We start from the raw sequence: 18,390 nt of genomic DNA on the forward strand, positions 1-18,390 counted from the left end.
TCCGGATGATGCTGAAGACGTGCGAACGCCAGAGTCGTTATCGGACTTAAAGTACGCTGGGGAAACAACGGTAAATATTCAACCAGATCGTACAGAGAAATCCACAGGACTCCTTTTGCTTTTGATTGTGAACTAACAGGGGTCACAGAAGAGATGAGATAAATATACAAGTCTGTAGTTCCATATACTGAACCGAGGACGGCAAATCAAGCCTCTTCGTAGGGGAGGCTGGCCGGAATGAGCAGGGCAAAAGGGGCGAGGTTAGGAGGGAAAGGATTGTTTGGAAATCATAGAAAGAAAATCAAAGGCTTAATCAACATTGAATTCTTTGCGTACTTTCTTGATTAACAACCCTCAACAGTAAACCCGTCAACATGATGATGGAGGGAAAACTATCCCCCCTCATCCCCGACTCCTTATCCCTTGCTTGCCTCCTTATCCTCGGTCCGAACCACTGCTCATCGAATCCGCAGAACTCCCCGTTATAATACCATTGGCTTTTATTTATATCCAAGTGTCTTGGCAACCTCAATGGGGCACTGCACATTCAAGTGCACCTGTGAGGAGATAAAGATCACAAAATTCTGTAAAACTATGTGGTAAGGAATGCTGTATATGGTGCTCATATATAGGACTTGATGTCAATGATCTGTCCTAATTTTTTATTAGTTAGCATCAATGCCAAGGTATGCCGTCTGGAGATTTTAAAAGTATTAAAATATTGAGAGAGAGCCAAGATAACATCTGTCATTCTACCATATGTGCAGTCCATGGGGCCTTGAACTCCCCAACAATAAGTGCAAATGGATAACTGTTTAATGCAGCCAACAGTCCAGCAGGTATATCTCTGAATCTGATATTGAGACCATGCACTGCAAAAAGAAACTGTATCTAGCTCCTGATAAATACACTGATCGTCTCTCAGAGACTCAAAGATGCCAAGATCCATAGAATCATTTTCATGGTGCTCAGTAGCTGGGTAATTCTGCTCAATATTGGCCAGAACAGATGTTTCGTTTACTGGTCCTGTGAATGCACCGTCTTCAGGAAAACTAGTGCCTGAAGATTTTCCGGCACTGGGGGATGCCACCTAAAATTGTCCTAGTCCAGTCTAACTCCTTTTTGAGGTTGTAAACAGCAGCTGCAAAAGTCCGGAGGCACAGGCAACCAGGGTACCTTGAGCAGTAGATACTGCTCATGGGTAATCTTTGAACCTGATTTCTGACCCATAAAATATGGGCGAACTTTCTTGGGATATCTGAATCGTCCACTGAAGAGAACATAGTAGGAATAGCATAAGCGTAGGAACGATAGTTGGAGCAAGAGCAGGAGTAGAAGTGTCCACAGAGGGTCCGAACTGTCTAATAGATTGAAAATATAAACTGACCTGCATATAAAATGCAGTGAGAGCTTAGAGTCCTTGTAGTCAAAGGCAAGTTGGTCAAGGACGTTACTGGATATATCACAGATATATGTGTATGCCAGAGCACAATTGAGCGAGTTTAGATGGTTGGATAGGTTGAGCAGGGACCACTTGAGATTCTCAGAATTAGGCATTCTTGACAGTCTAAACAGGCAGTAAGTTTGCTTTCGATCCTTGATTCTTCGATCCGGTATCTTGTAGTCTTGATCACTCTATATGGGTTTTAATTGCAGCTTGATATTATTATTATCTTGGATTTTGACGACAAATAGCTCTGGATGTAATTCGGTCACCATGCTAGGAATGGCTTTGCTCAGGTTATTTGCGATCTGGCAGCAGTGGAAGCTATTCTCGACTTGGCAGTCATTCACTACTCTTGTTTGGTCGAGTCACTTCACTTTTCAGATTGCTTGCTGCGCTATCGAGGTCGAGATTGGAGTGTCGAATAGATGCACATTCCTGTAGACCGGGGCCTGGCAATTTAAAAATATATTGTGTCAGAGCTGTTCCATCTGGGTACAAATCTGCCTGCATTCGGCTTGGAATGGATCAGTTTCTTCAACGCGTTAAATATAAAAGACATTTAGGTTTTGACTATACGCTGGAAGTTAATGATCCGTAGCAAAATATACAAGAGCTACCTAGGTATCTAAGTGAATTACTATATTCAACTTAGTAATTCCAGAATACAAAGATGAAAGATTGGTAGTGAACTAAAAGCCTAGCCTGATAAAGGTGGGAAAATGTGAATAAAGAGAAGATGTACGAGAATATCAAGATATAGCGGCCAACAGTGAAATCCTGACACGGTGAATGAGCATGGTGAATAAGGAAGAGCTGCGCGCCCAGAAGTGGCTGGAGCGGAAGCGCTATCACGTGGCATCAGGTGACGTACGCCGTACAGTTTCGGGCCAGCCGCTTGAGAGAGCTTGGATCCCGGCCGACGGCATCAACCACCAGGGGAGTGCTACGATCCGCCGTCGTGGCTCTCCTGCGCCGACGCTCTTTTCTCCATTCAATTTTGTGCCTTTCGCCTTGTCATTATTAAATATTTGAGGGTCTATTTCTGGCGCTGAGCCCCCTTCCTTTCCCTGTGGTGGAAGAGCCTGCTCAAGGCAGCCTCGGTCACCATGGCCCCGAAGGACACCTTCTTCCGCTCGGCGGATATGAGCCTGACCCAGCTCTACATTGCCAATGAAATCGGCCGCGAGGTTGTCAGCGCTCTGGGAGAGCTTGGACAGGTGCAATTCAGAGATGTGAGTTTAGGAAATGCTTCTTGACCGCTGGATAGAACGACGCGTTTGCAGACATCGGATGCTGACCAGGCTGCTGTAAACAGCTCAATCCCGACACAAGCGCTTTCCAAAGGACCTTTACGAAGGAGATTCGACGTCTCGACAATGTGGAGAGGCAGCTGCGTATGTTTATCCTCGAGGAGTACAAGGCCTAGGGCGGATGAATTGGAAATCGACTGACAGGGCTATGATTCCTAGGCTACTTTCACTCCCAGATGGAGAAAGCAGGCATCCAGATGAGACCATCATCAGAGTTCTCCAACGTTTTGGCCGCCCCTTTGGCGTCAGAAATTGATGAACTCGCCGAACGCAGCGAGAGTCTTGAGCAGAGGATCGCGTCCTTGAATGATGCCTACGAGGTTTTGAAGAGGCGTGAGGTCGAGTTCACCGAATGGCGCTGGGTCCTGAGAGAAGCAGGTGGCTTCTTTGATAGGGTTCGTTACATCCCGTGGTACTCGAGTGGACCGAAAGTTCAACAAGCTTATGTTCAATACAGGCCCATAGTCATACGGATGAGATCCGTCAGTCCTTCGACAACGACGAAGCTCCCCTGCTCCGGGACGTTGAGCAGCAGGTTCCCCGAGGTCAGAATGGTGAGGCTCAGGGCCAGCAGTCGTTCTCCGTCATGAACATTGGTTTCGTCGCGGGTGTCATCCCAAGGGACCGGATTGGTGCTTTTGAGCGTATCCTCTGGCGTACCCTGCGAGGCAACCTTTACATGAACCAGTCGGAGATTCCTGAGCCCATCATCGACCCCACGAACAATGAAGAGGTCCACAAGAACGTCTTCGTCATTTTCTCGCATGGTAAAGAAATCCTGGCGAAGATCAGAAAGATCTCGGAGTCCCTCGGCGCCAGTCTGTACAGCGTTGATGAAAACAGCGAACTGCGAAGGGACCAGATTCACGAGGTCAACACCCGGCTGAGCGATGTCGGAAACGTCTTGCGGAACACTAAGAATACTCTTGACGCCGAGCTCACGCAGATTTCCCGCTCGCTTGCCGCTTGGATGATCATTGTCAAGAAGGAGAAGGCTGTTTACCACACTCTGAACAAGTTCTCTTACGACCAGGCAAGAAAGACTCTGATCGCGGAGGCATGGTGTCCTACAAACGCGCTTCCGTTGATCAAGTCCACTTTGCAGGATGTCAATGATCGCGCCGGTCTAACGGTGCCGACTATCGTTAACCAGATAAGGACAAACAAGACACCTCCAACATATGTCAAGACGAACAAGTTCACGGAGGCCTTCCAGACGATTATCAACGCGTATGGTATTCCCAAGTACTCCGAAGTCAACCCAGGTCTGCCTACGATTATCACGTTCCCCTTTCTGTTCGCGGTCATGTTCGGTGACTTTGGCCATGGTTGCTTGATGACCTTGACTGCAGCCGCCATGATTTTCTTCGAAAAGAAGCTCCTCAGAACCAAATTGGATGAACTTACTTACATGGCGTTTTACGGTCGATACATCATGTTGATGATGGGTATTTTCTCGATGTACACCGGTTTGATCTACAACGATATCTTCTCCAGGTCTATGACCCTTTTCCCTAGCCAGTGGAAATGGCCAGAAGACATCCGTGAAGGAGAGTCGGTCGAGGCTTCTCTGAAGGGAGACTACCGCTATCCGTTCGGATTGGATTGGAACTGGCATGAGGCGGAGAACGCTCTCCTCTTCACAAACAGTTTCAAGATGAAATTGAGTATCTTGCTGGGCTGGGCTCATGTACGTTTCTGTCCCCCTCTGAAATCAAATACAGGCTGACGATTTTAGATGACGTATTCTCTCTGCCTGCAATACATCAATGCTCGACACTTCAAGTCAAAGATTGATATCTGGGCCAACTTCGTTCCGGGAATGATCTTCTTCCAGTCGATCTTTGGCTACCTGGTGGTAACTATCGTTTACAAGTGGTCTGTTGACTGGGCTGCCAGGGGCGAATCGCCTCCTGGTCTTCTTAACATGCTGATCTTTATGTTCCTCCAGCCTGGCAAGGTTGAACAGGAACTGTACTCTGGACAGGGAGGTGTGCAGGTTCTCCTGTTGCTTCTTGCTGTCATCCAAGTGCCGATCATGCTGTTCCTGAAGCCCTTTTACCTCCGCTATGAGCACAACCGTGCCCGTGCTCTTGGATACAGAGGCCTTGGCGAGCAGTCTAGAGTGAGCGCATTGGACGAGGAAGGCGAGCCGGACGGCCGCCTCTCAGAGGGCCGGGACAGCATGGTCAGCGACGGTGAAGGTGTCGCTATGATCGCACAGGACATCGAAGGCGAAGAGGAACACGAAGAGTTCGACTTTGGAGAGGCCATGATCCACCAGGTCATCCACACCATCGAATTCTGCCTCAACTGTATCTCCCACACCGCCTCGTACCTCCGTCTCTGGGCTCTGTCTCTGGCGCACCAGCAGCTCTCCATCGTCCTGTGGAAAATGACCATCGGCGGTGCCTTCGCGCAGGAGTCCCACGGCCTGCGTGTCATCATGATCGTCGTCACCTTCTACCTCTGGTTCGTGCTGACGGTGGCCATCCTCTGTGTCATGGAAGGTACCAGTGCCATGTTGCACTCGCTCCGTCTGCACTGGGTCGAGGCTATGAGTAAGCACTTCATCGGTGACGGCATACCGTTTACGCCGTTCAGCTTCAAGACGCTGCTCGAGGAGGAGCCTGTTGATTAGGTTTCTTTCCTTTTTTTGACTTTTTATTTTTGGTTCTTGTCTGTCGCTCTTCTGTTTTTGCATCCGGGGCAATCCGGCTGGTTGTACTTGGTATAGTATACTCTATGTACTCACCGCTGCCTTCCGGCCTTTGTTTTTTACCTTTAGTTATACAATGAGATAGCTATAGAGATATATATGCGTTCATTGTAGCTTTTCTTCTTCGTCTTAGGTTCCTATACATTTGATCACTCACCACGTAGAGATTCTAAATCGACATCCCGTCTCGGCTTCCCGAGTGAAACTCGGATACCTGTTGGTTAAGTTACAGTGTTGAACTACGGCATACAAGCTATGTTGACCTCATCCTGCGGGGATCGATGAATTGAAGTAGATAGGCAGATAAATGATCTGGCCAGTAAGGTTTTTTTTGACAGACTACCTAAAAGCTCAACAGCATTACATTACATAGTCTCAGTTCCATCCGATAATCACCCAATCCAGTACTCAAACCCCATACCTACCTAAATTTACCTCCATAGGTGCGGCCCCCGGTCCGCACTCAACGCGGTCTTTTTTCCGCCCCCAACAAGTTACAACCCCATATAGGCCACATGACCGTAGTGTTTAGTTAACAGTCGGTGTGGAGGCGAGCGGGCCAGCGACGTTGAGATGACGACGGCGTGGCCCGAGCTTCCTACCTAATGCTAAGATTCAATAGACCCGGGAAAAGGTCGGCGATCGATCGACCGACTACGGTTGATTCAATCGTTTTACAAACGAATCGTCTAAAAAATATAATCATTTGTTGAAAAATCCTACAGTACGGAGAGATAAGGCAAAGTGTATTTAAAATTTTTTGTTCATTTTGGAATTGTATATATACATATCGAAAGAGAGACATGTTGATAAAAACTAATAATATTGTATGATATAGATAGATAGGTAGGTAGGTTAGGTCGTTAGCTTTGTGTCGTCCAATCGAATCGAATCGCTGATGATACTCCATTCATAAAGAACAAGTCGAAAGAAGACAAAGATTAGTTTCGACCCCATCGTTCATATATTTTTTGTTTTCCTGGCGACGTTGACAGACGATGGGAAAAGTCAGCTGCCGTCAGGGGCATTATATATCATACGTAGTGATTTGATTTTTGACTTATTTCTGGTGGAACTTGTTGTAGGTGTCGATGACCTTCTGCACCTCGTCCTTAGAGCCGAGGTAGACACCGCTCTTGTCGTGGATGTGCTCGGGAACGACTTCCAGGAGGCGCTCCATGCGCGAGTTGACGGCCAGACCGCCAGCATTCTCGAACACCATGGCCATGGGCGCGCACTCGTACAGGATACGCAGCTTGCCCTTGGGGCTCTTGGAGTCGCTTGGGTAGGCGAAGATACCACCGTACAGCAGGGTACGGTACGCGTCAGCGACCATGCTGCCGATGTACCGCGCGCTGTAGGGCTTCTTGCCCTCGCCGGGGAACTTGAGAGAGTGGAAGTACTCCTTGACCCAGTCATCCCAGTACATGCTGTTGCCCTCGTTGACCGAGTAGATGGCGCGCTTGGCAGGGAGTTTCATGTTCGGGTGCGTCAGGATGAACTCGCCCAGCGAGTTCTCCATCGTGAAGCCGTTCACGGTGCCACCGCGCATGGTGATGACGAGCTGTGCCGACGCACCGTACATGGTGAAGCCAGAGGCGACAAGCTCGGTGCCGGGGCGGAGGATGTCTTTGGCGGTGACGGTATTCTGCGGGCCGAGCACCTCATCGGGCAGTTTGAAGATACCGAAGATGGTGCCAACGGAGACACCAGCGTCCAGGTTGGACGAGCCATCGATCGGGTCGCAGACGACGGCATACCGGGCATTGGGGCTCTCGTTGAAGACGATGGCCTCCTCTTCCTCCTCGGAGACGAGGATGCGGCACTTGCCCGATCCCCGCATGGCAGAAACGAAGACATCGTTGCCGATCACGTCCAGCTTCTTCTGGTCATCACCAGTGGTGTTGGAGGAACCAGCCAGGCCAGTCAGGTTGATCAGCGTGGCACGTCGAATGTAGTAGGCAATCGACTTGAAGGCAAACTGAAGAGAATGGCACAGGAGACTATAATCAGATGCAAGTTGTCAGCACTATCCTGTATGCCAAGTGTGGAAAGCTGCTGAGGGACAACGCAATTGCCCAGAGGCAAGGGTGGGGTCAACGACATACGTGAAGTCACCGGTAGCTTCGGGGTGCTTGGTCTGCTCCTCAGTCAGGAATCTGGTGAGGGTGACGATGTCGGGGTTGATGTTCTCCTGTCCAACAGGAGGAGCGCTGCCGTTGGCCGCCATTGTGATAGGAGGTAGAGGGTGTTGGATGAAGAAACGAGCAAGACAGAGAGCTGGTATATGCTGCGGAGGAGAGCAGGTAATCGGAGAACCGAGAAGGTCGTACAAGCTTCAGCCTCGGTTCAGCGGAGAAAGGGGGGAGCTGGACAGAGTTTCGGGTGTGAGGATGCGGAGTATATACAGCGCAGGTGAGCACGAAGGCAGTGGTTAGGAGGGAGACGAGACGGGAGAGAAAGAGAAGAAGCAGGGAGAAGTGCAGAATTCCGGGGGAGGCTTTAAGAGACGCAGAGGACAGGCTGTGGAGGAGAAGCAGACAGAAGACTTTCCCGGAGGGGACAGCAAGCAGCCGACCTCGACGTCAGACATAGAGGCCAGATACGCCGGGAACCGGTACAGTTACCGCGTATCTAGGTCACTTCTAGCGGTGTTCCGCGCAGGAGGTACCTGTCAGCTGGTCACTAGTACCCACCGCTGCTTTCGTCACAGCCCGCATGTGAGCCTGTTGCGACTCCAGGTACTTCCCCGCGCTAGACCCATTTTGGCAAGCGCCCGTCTGCCCTCCGAGATTTCCTCTTGAGCTGCCGACGCCCCGATCCTCCCCGCGTCCAGATGCTGATGAACCTCCGAGGTCCGTCTCGTCATGCATCCTGAGCATCCCAGGGCCACCGACATGAGACGTGAAGCGAGTCAGCTGCAGACGGCAGGTTCCTCGAAATCCTCGAGCTTCCTTTGGCGCGGGATTTCGTGAACATTCGCTCAAGCGGCTGGGAAGCCGGAAGGAACAGGGCTCATGTCCCCAGCATGGCTTGTGGCAGCGGACAACAGGGACCGCGATAACAATTGCAGTCGAGGAACGCTATTATCGTCAGTTCCTTCTGCCTCTGCAGCATAGTTAGGACTATGCAGTACCTACCTAACTTAACGTGCATGTACTGTGTATGCATTCTATTGTAGCGCTCGAAGAAGTTCAGAACCATGATCGAATCGAGCGTCGCTTATATAATCGGTAGTGTGCAAAAGTGCGTCTAGCCAGATAGGGGCAAGCGCTTCGCGTCGAAGTCGCCCACCCGACCGTAGCGTGAAAAAGCTCAATACTTTTCGCGCTTCACTGTGTGAGATTTTTCTTCTTGCTATGCTTGCTCTCAACACCTTTGAGCTCGTCCACCAATGCTTGTGGAAATGCCTATCTTGCATCTAAAATGTCTTTCTTTGAGCTCTGCTCTCCACCGGACTAACTCTCTACGTCCTTTACAGTAATCACAGATGTGAGTATCCTGCGATCCCCCCACCTTGTCGCATCTTCGTGTCTTTTTTGCCTCACTTACCCTCTACCATGATGATTTGACAACCGCTACAAACTAGAGTCTTTGACCTTTATGGGATGAAACTCACTTTTGCATGTCAGCCTGATGTTTTTTTGTTTTCTATGCTGTACCTCGCAGAACGCTTGTTACAGGCATCTCGCTGACTATTTTGATCTCCAGGAATTTGCTTTTCCCACTAACCGCACTAACCATTCCTCTATAGCGTGCAACATTCTTAGCTGTTATGCTGTGTAAGTAACTTCATCTTTCCTCTTGACACCTTCTCAAATGATGATCATCGAAAAATATACGCTGGAAATTACCGACTGAGACCGTCAGGTCGTTGTCGACAACTCAATGGCACTTACTGAACTGCCTTTCTCCTAAGCCGTGTCTTCGTTCCTTATTGTCACCCGGACCCTGCTGACTGTTGTAGAAAAATTTTAGGTTTTATAGGTTACGTTTTTTCATGTCCCAAGATTTAGGTTGGGTAAGCACAGAAATTTTCATCAATTCAGACGGACCTGCGTGACAAGGATGAAGCGGCACTGGGCTCCGACGGCGTTAAGACAGACGACCGGTCTTGATGGAAATGCCATTTCGCGGCAGGCCTAGAAAACCTCGCCCACTGAGATCTCTATATCTTGACTATTTTCTCTTCAGTCAGATCCCAGAGTACTCATGCTGAGTTCTTGGACCTGTCAGGCTATATACAGGTCTCTCCACGGCGTGCTTTGGTAAGGCACGTCGTGATCATTGGCCTCTAGTTGTGTAGGTAAGACTTGCTCTTTTTTCTTCCTCCTATACACACCACACACCATGATGATTCCCTTAGATGACGAGTCTTATTCGAGTTTTCGATGCAGACAACCTTTTTTATTACCATTCATGCATTTCTGACTGGCATTATTTCAAATCCGTCTCAATACTCATTGTTAGACCGGTGCTAATCTGTCTCCTAATAGGGCCATTGATCAACATCATGAGACAGCCAGAGTGATTACTGGAGTGTCATACAAGAGCTCATACGAGACACTGCAGCGGGAAATGTATGTTGGTATAAAAGTTCCTTCTTTTTCACTCAAATGATGAGTCGACATAAAAAAAAGACAAGCATATGTCCAAGTCAACCTCTGTTGGCAAAGACGACAACTGTCAGGACTGATCGATGATTAGCCTTGCTCTTCTTCATGCGCAGTAACAGTAGGCTTCTTGTGCTGACCTTTGTCCCTGCAGGCCAGCTGCCTCTTGCGGGTATGATCCCACCGGATAGATATTTTACTCTAAATGGTGAGTTCCATCTTGCTCTTGTTTTCCAAGTTCCCATTACATGATGATTTACCTTTTAAATTATCACGACGGTCAACATAAATTTGCATTGATGACCACCGCCTGTGACAGGGCTTTATCTGACATCATTACCTCCTTGATTCATTGTCTTTGCGGAGCACTCTATATGAAGTCTGTTCAAATGCTGACATGTCAGAAGCACAGGCCACAGGTTTATCTCTTCAGCTGGCACAGCTGGTGTGATGGTACTTCATACTCTTTGTAGCACAGGCGAGGAAACGCCCGCTGTATCCCTGACTGCTATAGTACCGCATCAGGGATTGGCGTGAGGGGTTTGTTATGGCGATCTTTTGAACTCTGCAGGCACGGTAAAACCGTTGGACCTCGGTTGCATTGGGTCACTTAACAAAGGATGTTCCGGAGTTTGGTCAGGGCTTTCAGAGAGGGACCGGCATATGTTTCTAGCATCCTGCAGTACTCAGTGCCGTAGTACAACACCCAAAATAGAACAATCTATTCCTCTTTAATTAGAGTGTCAGCCCATGAACTATTTTGTACTGGTGATTCGTCAGAGGTCGCGCCATGTGCGTGGATTTAGCCTCGGGAGGAAACAATCTTTGGGGCCAACTGCAAGTGTGCCCCGCGCTGGACTCCTGGAGCGTGTTGGACATGGTCTGGGGACTCGGTTGTTCGCAGCGAGCGGGATCTCCTTGCAAAGAGACGGCGGTCGAGGGAAGGTCGACCTTTCACATCCAGAGCTGTAAGCGCCGAGCGCTCTAGTGCCCTGTGACGGAGTGGATGAGGTGCATTCGTCTGACAGGGGCCTCGTTCTGCGCCGCCCAACCATTCGTGCTCATCTTAGATGGCAAAGGACGCCGTTTGCAGCCGTGGCAGACACTGAATGCGCTGCGTTTGCCTCTGCTTGGCGGCCGGCCCATCACCCGAAGCCTCAGGACCCAAGACGACCCAAAGGGCTGATCTTCCTGCCCATGCGATCAAGAGGCTCCCGCGGCGCGGTCGTGCCAGCTAGGCCATCCTGTTGCAAAGAATAGAAATCTGCACCTTTTCCAACGTGACGGCTCCCCTCGCCCGTCTCTTTCTGGAAACCAATGACCTTGCTTCCTGTCGCGTCTTGTTTGCTGGATACCCCGGGTGTTTTGTCTTCTGCTTAACGTCGCCGTGTATCACTTCTGGCAATGATGGCTTGATGCGCCGTTATCCCCGGATGCTCCAGCCAGTATGAATAGGTGCGCGGGCCCATCCCGTGTCTGAACTTGTTTTCTTCTTCTGTCGTCTCGCGAAGCCCTTGAGATACTGACTCCCGGGCAGCTGGTTCACTTCGAGGAGTGCTGGCGCAGAGTCGCCGATGAGCCCTCATCCCTCTGCTGGCCCGTCACCATCTCCTGTCGGCTCTACAAACCAGCCGTCTCCCCGTCTTCGAGAGAATGTTGTACAGCCGCCGGCTCTGACCACATCTCTCAGTGGCCCTCAGTACCAAGGGCTTGGGGTTGCGCTGGGTGGTGGCTACGTATCGACTCCGCTCTCGACCACATCGCTCTCCAGTCCCTTCTCTCAAAGCCAGTCTCCCTACTTGCCTTCTCCTGGAGGGGCTGTCAGAGGGTCCTCACCTATGGCGTCGAGGCTCTCGTCGAACTACACGGCTCCTTATAATCCTCAGGAGTGGGGTCCAGTTGGTGGCGCTTCGTCGAATGTTGGACCAGCCGTGTATTCCCAATCCAATAACAATAATGGAGTTCGTTCTCCTCAACCGCCGCCGCCGGCTTCAGGTCTGTTGCTGACATTTTCTAAACACTGCATAAATATGCCCATAACATGAAGCACTGTGCGCGAACGAGGACCAGCTGTCTAACACAACGACTGTATAGATATCGTGCCTTCGCCTCCTCCGCCTTACTCACCACCTAGTCAGCGTCAGCCGTTGAGAGATTCAGTCAATCAGGCGTTTTCGTCAGCTGGTTCTGCATCTCCGGCGACAGTCCCATCCCAGTATAATACCCCTACAAGCAGCGCCACAACAGTTTCGCCAGAGGCACCAGCAGGTTATCGCTATGCCCCTCCTCAATCTTGTCCGCCATCTATGGCGCAATTGAGTGATGTGGAGCCTAGCTTGCAACAATTATCGTTTCCTCCTCCGCCTCTAGGTGGTCCCCCTTCTCGATCATCTTCCAGGAATGGCAGCAACAAACCTCATGGACTATTCAATTTTCCTTCATTAGGCATTGGAAGATCACGGAAGTCGACTAAAGCACCACAAACGAATGTTCCTCAGTCGACATCAGAGTCTCACCCTCAACCGCTCAGTGTTCCCCTACGACCTCCCTCTTCCAAGAGAGCCGCTTCCACCGGTGCGATAAACGCTGGCGGAAGTTCGTCAAGGGCGACAAGTGCATCACCCAGCGGATCACCCCCCAGACGCAGCTGGGAACCTGGGATGCCCCTCCCACCGCCTCCTCCAGGGCCACCTCCCACAACGCGATCACTAAGTGTGAGTGATTCGTCGGAGTCTTCATCAAGACGTACCGTGCACCCTACTTCCCAACCTGGAAATCGACTGGCTCCAGCGCTGGGTACAAGCCTCGAACCCGTCCCACGAACGCCAGCAGACTGGGTCGATGAAGTGTCCTCACAACCTGGTTACAATGGACCTCTGCGCTCCAGCACAGGGAGGAGCCTTTCGCGAAGCTCCAACAGATTTAATGAAGCGAACGTCCAGGGGTCTAGTGAGTTTGCATCAGACCCACACAAATCTCCAAGTAGCGGGCTCTTTCGCAGCCCGGCGGTTAGAGATACAAACGCCAAGGGCATTCGCGAGAGACGGCTTGAAAACAGGCAGAAGCGGCGTCAAAGTTCCGGGGATTTTAGTGCTACATCTCCAAGTACCAATCCTTGGGCGGAGGCTGTAGAGCAGATGAAACTGTCGGATCTTGTGCTCCCTGAGTCCAGCGGCAGCGGAGATTATCTTAACCGTCGAACATTGACAACAAAGTCTTTACCACTAAGCGCCCGCAGCGCAATGTCGGATGATCAGCAGAATAGGTCCAGAACCTCTTCAGGGCTCTTCTCAACCCGTTCTTCTTTCTCGACGCCTAAACCAGAACCTAGCCCCGCTACGTTTCGTCGTGATGGATATGCTCAGACTCCACCGTTCTCGCCAAATACAGATTTGTATTCTCCGACATCTGCAAAGGATGTGCCGCATGCAGTCCCTCCCAAGGCTCTTCCAACACCACCCCCACAGTCAGCACATGACTTCAAACCTTCCACTCCAAGTGGAGTCGAGGATCGCCCCGTTTCGCATATTCTTCATACGCCCAATGATCCTGTTCCGATGCCCCCGCCATTGTCGCCTCGGGGTGTCTCTACTACTCAGCAGACTTCCACGGTGGACTCCGCTATCAAGCAAGACACGGAATTTGTTTGTGAAGCTGTGAAGAGGCACCAAAACTTTATCGAGAAGGAAGCAGCGGCAGCTAGTGAATCTGAGGCTCTGAGACTCTTTGCTGATTTTATAATCTCGGAATCCAGCATCAGGCGGGAGCGTTATGCCAACGCCTGGAATTCGAACAGCTTGGACGTCCAAGATGTTCGCCAGAGACTTTTTGAACCGCCCAAGAAGCCATTCCCCGTCCCTAAGAATAGTCAAAACACTTTGTCGGCGTCGCGTAGACGGCCTTCAGGAGGACAGCCTACTATAGAGATCCCTCAGTCACGTCCCGAAACTGCTTGGTGGAATAGCTATCAACCTTGTCTCTCCCCCATTGCGAGTCTCAGCATCAGTAATGACGAAATGAGCTCGAGAGGTCGCGCTCCTAGTCGCTGGTGGGAGTCCAAGTCCAGCAGTGAGGGGGTCGAAGGTAGGGTTCAGCGGTCCAAGCGGGAGTCAAAGTACATGGGTTTGCCCCGTGAGTTGCGCGAGGCCATGCAATGGGGGCATGGTCAAGTGCTTCAAGAGGCAGAAGAAGAGGGTTATCCGGTTTCTCAGCCAGTTGCTTACGGGCCGAATGAGTATCCGCCTGAAAAGGTTGGCTGGCATGAGCAGCCGTCTGAACCTCCTCCACCATTAAACAACGCAAGCCAAGGAGTCTTTAATCCATACTCAGAAGCGCATAAGATGGATATTTCGAGATTGGTGACCCTTCCGCCGCCATACCCGAGGCATCACCCCGCTGTCAACAACAGTCACCCGGACCTCGTTTCCTACAGGACCACAGTCAGATCTATCAGTGATCTTTCTGAAATCAAGAGTACGAGACAGAGACACAGGCTTCAGTTGGAGAATATGCAGCAAGATCATCAACGAAAGATCCAAGAAGGGCGTCGTCAATTCCGATCCAACATCCAGAGCCAGATCCAGCAAGGCAGCATTACATTTGCGGAGGCCGCAGAAGCAGAAGCAGCACTTGCGTTGGAAGAGAAGCGGCTCGAGAAGGATCTTGTCCAGGCGGAATTTGATTCTTACCAGGAGGTCGTGCTGCAACCGCTGCACGCTATCCTCACAGATCGGATCAACAGGGCTACTGCGTGTATTGACGAGCTGAGTAGCAAACTTTTTGACGCCGCGCAGTATGAAACGCCTGATCAGGCCCAAGAGGAGGGTGATGAGAAACCGGAGCTACTGGAGAAACTCACGCAGTTGAAGTGGCTGTTTGAGGCGCGTGAGCAGCTTCATCTGGAGATCTACGATCTCCTGAGCGAGCGCAACGAAAAATACAGGGCTGTCGTCTCGCTACAGTATAGGCAGGGTAAAAATGAGGAAAAGATTCGCGAAACGGATGCCTTCTTTATTAAGGATGCGCTGGACCGCCGTGTGCAGTACGAGGCCGACACCCTTGCCCGACTTGAATCCTTCATGGATGTCATCGAGGAAAATGTGGTCCGGGGTGTCGAGATACATCTCTCTGCATTTTGGGACATCGCCCCCTCTTTGCTCGATCTTCTGCAAAAGATACCAGAGGACCTGCGGGGTTTCGAGATCCAGATCCCGGCCAATGAGTACGAGGAGAATCCCAGTTACCATCGGCACCCGCTACAGTATCTCTACTCACTTCTCTCGCATGCGGAGAAGTCTACCTACCAGTATATCGAGTCGCAGACAAACCTCCTCTGCCTCCTGCATGAGGTCAAATCCGCGGTCACAGCCGCCAACTGCAAGCTGATGGAGGCACAACGCATCCGGCAGGGTGAGGCTGAAAATGTGGTCCGACGTGAGATGCAAGAATCCCGCGCCGAGGAAGAGAGGGCCTTGACGGCGGACCTGAAAGACAAGGTCTCTACGGTCGAGGGGCAATGGACTGAAGCATTGGGAAGCACCATAGAGGCTATTAGGGAGCGAGTCAAGAAATGGCTTATGGCTGAAGGGGGCTGGGAGGAGCTGGAGCAGTTAGAAGCCGCTTGACCTCGTTTTTACGATCTTGATTGCGCCATTTTTGATATTTGAGATACCCACCCTCGTTTTGTGTATTGGATATAAATAATTACATAGAGAACTAGCAGGTTTCATAAGGCTTCTCCCGGGGTCGACGTTCGCGTTCTCGACCCCGGCCATGTAGACCCTAGTGTCACGTGATACGAGCGCGACCTCCTTCTAGAGCTTTCCTTTCGGCTCTCCAAACATCTCGTCTCTCTGGGTCCCGAAGATAATATCCCGCCATCGTAACGGTACCTCCCTCCTGCTCCCACTTTCTTGACTGCAGCGAGTGTTATTGATTTACTGCTGTACAGTGACCCTTGCTTGGGCCAAACTTCTGCGTGACTGTAAGTGCTGTCAGAATTTTTCTTTTCCCCCTCCGTCTGCTCGTTCAAAGATCATCATGTTCTGCGAGTGCGACATGACCGTCTCTCCGCTCTCGAATGATGAGACCTATAGCTGGCACCAGTCCTAGAAAGACTTGTACTCTTTTTTGTGCGGACTTGCTTGATAAAGGGCACACAAGTTGTCCTGCATCTCTGATTCATTTGTGTTTTATATTCACAAAACGAAATTGGATTTTTCTCTTGCCCCTCCGAGCATTGCGCAGGGACTTATTGCTGACTCGAGGACACGTATCTGGAACAGAACCTAGCCTTTTCGGCAAAGAGGAATCAGACCAGACATATTCTTTGCTTTTTCAGCGTCTGTCAAATTTTGACAGTTTTACTACTACCATTGCTCTCACTGTAGAACAGCGCGTCTGCTAGCTACAGCTTACTCTGCGCGAAGGCGAATCAAGCTCTACAGGCTTTCATTTTCACACTCACACACACACACACACACACACACACACACACACACACACACACAAACGCAATGGTTCTCCACAACCCCAATAACTGGCACTGGGTCAACAAGGACGCCTCGTCGTGGGCGAGGGAGTACCTGCAGGAGAAGCTCTCCACCATCTCTGCGGAGGAAGATGGCGTGTCGGCCAAGGTGGAGAGGGTGCTGAGCATGGATGGTGATGTTGACGTGAGCCAGCGCAAGGGCAAGGTTATCACACTGTTCGATGTTAAGCTGCAGCTAGAATACGAAGGTGCGTTTTTCGCTATCGAGCGCTAGCAGGTCATCTCGAGGCTTCTTTGCAAAGAGCTTCGCTGATCTAGCAACAGGTAAGACGAAGGATGGCGAGTCCGTTAGCGGTACTATCACCATTCCCGAGGTTGCGCATGACACTGAGGAAGACGAGTATGTCGTACGTTCCCTTAATCCAACCTCTCTACTGCATGCTGTGGGTTAGAATAGGTGGCTTATACTGCTGTCGTGGCGATAGTTCGAGATTGACATCTACTCTGATTCCGCCTCCAAGCAGCCCGTGAAGGAGCTCGTCCGCTCCAAGATCGTTCCGCAGATGCGCAAGGAGCTCGCGAAGCTTGGTCCGGCCCTGATCGCCGAGCATGGCAAGGACATCCAGCACGCCCCCGGCGAGAACCCATCCAAGGGTTTCGCTGCCCCAACCTACCACCCTCAGACCTCCAAAGCCCAGGCTGTAGCCCCAGAGCCCAAGACCACCACGACAACGGGCAAGGTCGCTGTCAACACGGTGACTGTGCATGCCTCGGATGAATTCCGCACCACGGCCGAGGAGATGTACCTCACCTTCACGGACCCCCAGCGCATCGCGGCCTTCACGCGCGGTCCGCCTCGCCGGTTTGACGGAGCCCATGTCGGTGGACAGTTCTCCATCTTCGACGGCAACGTCACCGGAGAGTACCTGGCCCTCGAGCCGTACACTCTGATCTCGCAGAAGTGGCGCCTGGCCCAGTGGCCCGAGGGCCACTTCAGCACGCTGGAGATCCGGTTCGACCAGAATGACGTCGACCGGGTCACCAACATGCGTGTGACCTGGAGCGGCGTGCCCGTCGGGCAGGAAGAGGTGGTCAAGAACAACTGGGAGGGGTATTACGTGCGGAGCATAAAGCAGACTTTCGGGTATGCTTCGTCTTTCCCCACACCAACGTTATCGATTTCTTCTTCCCCGTCTTCCCCGTCTTCCCCTTTTTTTCCGAAGACTCAGATAACATCATCCCCCGTTCCCACAAAACCCCAATTTTTGTGGACAAGATTACTGATGTGTTTCCTCGTTCTTCTTCTCGGTGTAGGTTTGGCACGATTCTCTGATCTCCGTGCTGCCTGAATGATCGGCTAGTTCCACGCGGCCGACGGACTTTCTCCTTTTCATTTTCTAGAAGGAAAAAAGTACCTTGTCTGTACTTGAATTTTAGCAAAAAGGGGCGTCTAAATTACATATCCCGCCGATTTTCTTCTAATAATTAGGGCTCAGTTTCACTTGCATCACCATGTCCATCCATCCGCATCACCTTCTCACGCCTTTACCACCTCACCTAACCTCCATCAAACCTCATATTCCTTTTTTGCGCTTTTTGCGTCTCTACGATGAATGATAGACTATTAAGATAAGACCTCATAATGAAAGAATAAAATCTGAATCTCACGTGTAACTTCTGTTTCTTTTGTAGTATCTAGGAAGTACTCTCTATTTACGTTGCGTGAGTATGAAGATGGCCGTAAATCTCGTAAATCTCTTTGTCCTGACTTACTATAGTAGCCAATAGTACTACTGGCACTATAGAATGAG

The 18,390-nt window shown here is 50.8% G+C and overlaps 4 protein-coding genes across 4 annotated transcripts; 3 read left to right on the forward strand and 1 right to left on the reverse strand.

Annotated features, from left to right (window-relative positions):
- Positions 1-2,553: 2,553 nt before the first annotated feature.
- On the forward strand, positions 2,554-5,398 carry VTN00DRAFT_10271 (uncharacterized protein; the record flags this gene model as incomplete). The annotated part of the gene is made up of 5 exons (XM_069426909.1): positions 2,554-2,679; positions 2,763-2,841; positions 2,917-3,152; positions 3,215-4,447; positions 4,496-5,398. 5 exons carry the CDS (start codon positions 2,554-2,556, stop codon positions 5,396-5,398), a joined length of 2,577 nt encoding a protein of 858 aa, XP_069284033.1.
- Positions 5,399-6,536: 1,138 nt separating this feature from the next.
- VTN00DRAFT_10272 (uncharacterized protein) lies at positions 6,537-7,706 on the reverse strand (the record flags this gene model as incomplete). The annotated part of the gene is made up of 2 exons (XM_069426910.1): positions 6,537-7,479; positions 7,585-7,706. 2 exons carry the CDS (start codon positions 7,704-7,706, stop codon positions 6,537-6,539), a joined length of 1,065 nt encoding a protein of 354 aa, XP_069284034.1.
- Positions 7,707-11,536: 3,830 nt separating this feature from the next.
- Positions 11,537-15,713, forward strand: VTN00DRAFT_10273 (uncharacterized protein; the record flags this gene model as incomplete). Its single annotated transcript, XM_069426911.1, has 3 exons — positions 11,537-11,544; positions 11,627-12,084; positions 12,184-15,713. The coding sequence occupies 3 exons, from the start codon at positions 11,537-11,539 to the stop codon at positions 15,711-15,713; spliced, it is 3,996 nt and encodes a 1,331-aa protein (XP_069284035.1).
- Positions 15,714-16,604: 891 nt separating this feature from the next.
- VTN00DRAFT_10274 (uncharacterized protein) lies at positions 16,605-17,912 on the forward strand (the record flags this gene model as incomplete). Its single annotated transcript, XM_069426912.1, has 4 exons — positions 16,605-16,827; positions 16,904-16,986; positions 17,065-17,723; positions 17,894-17,912. 4 exons carry the CDS (start codon positions 16,605-16,607, stop codon positions 17,910-17,912), a joined length of 984 nt encoding a protein of 327 aa, XP_069284036.1.
- Between the last annotated feature and the right edge of the window lie 478 nt (positions 17,913-18,390).

Source organism: Thermoascus crustaceus (genome assembly GCF_041956765.1).
Source record: "Thermoascus crustaceus strain CBS 181.67 unplaced genomic scaffold VTN00scaffold_9, whole genome shotgun sequence".
In the NCBI taxonomy this organism is placed as follows: Eukaryota; Fungi; Ascomycota; class Eurotiomycetes; order Eurotiales; family Thermoascaceae; genus Thermoascus; species Thermoascus crustaceus.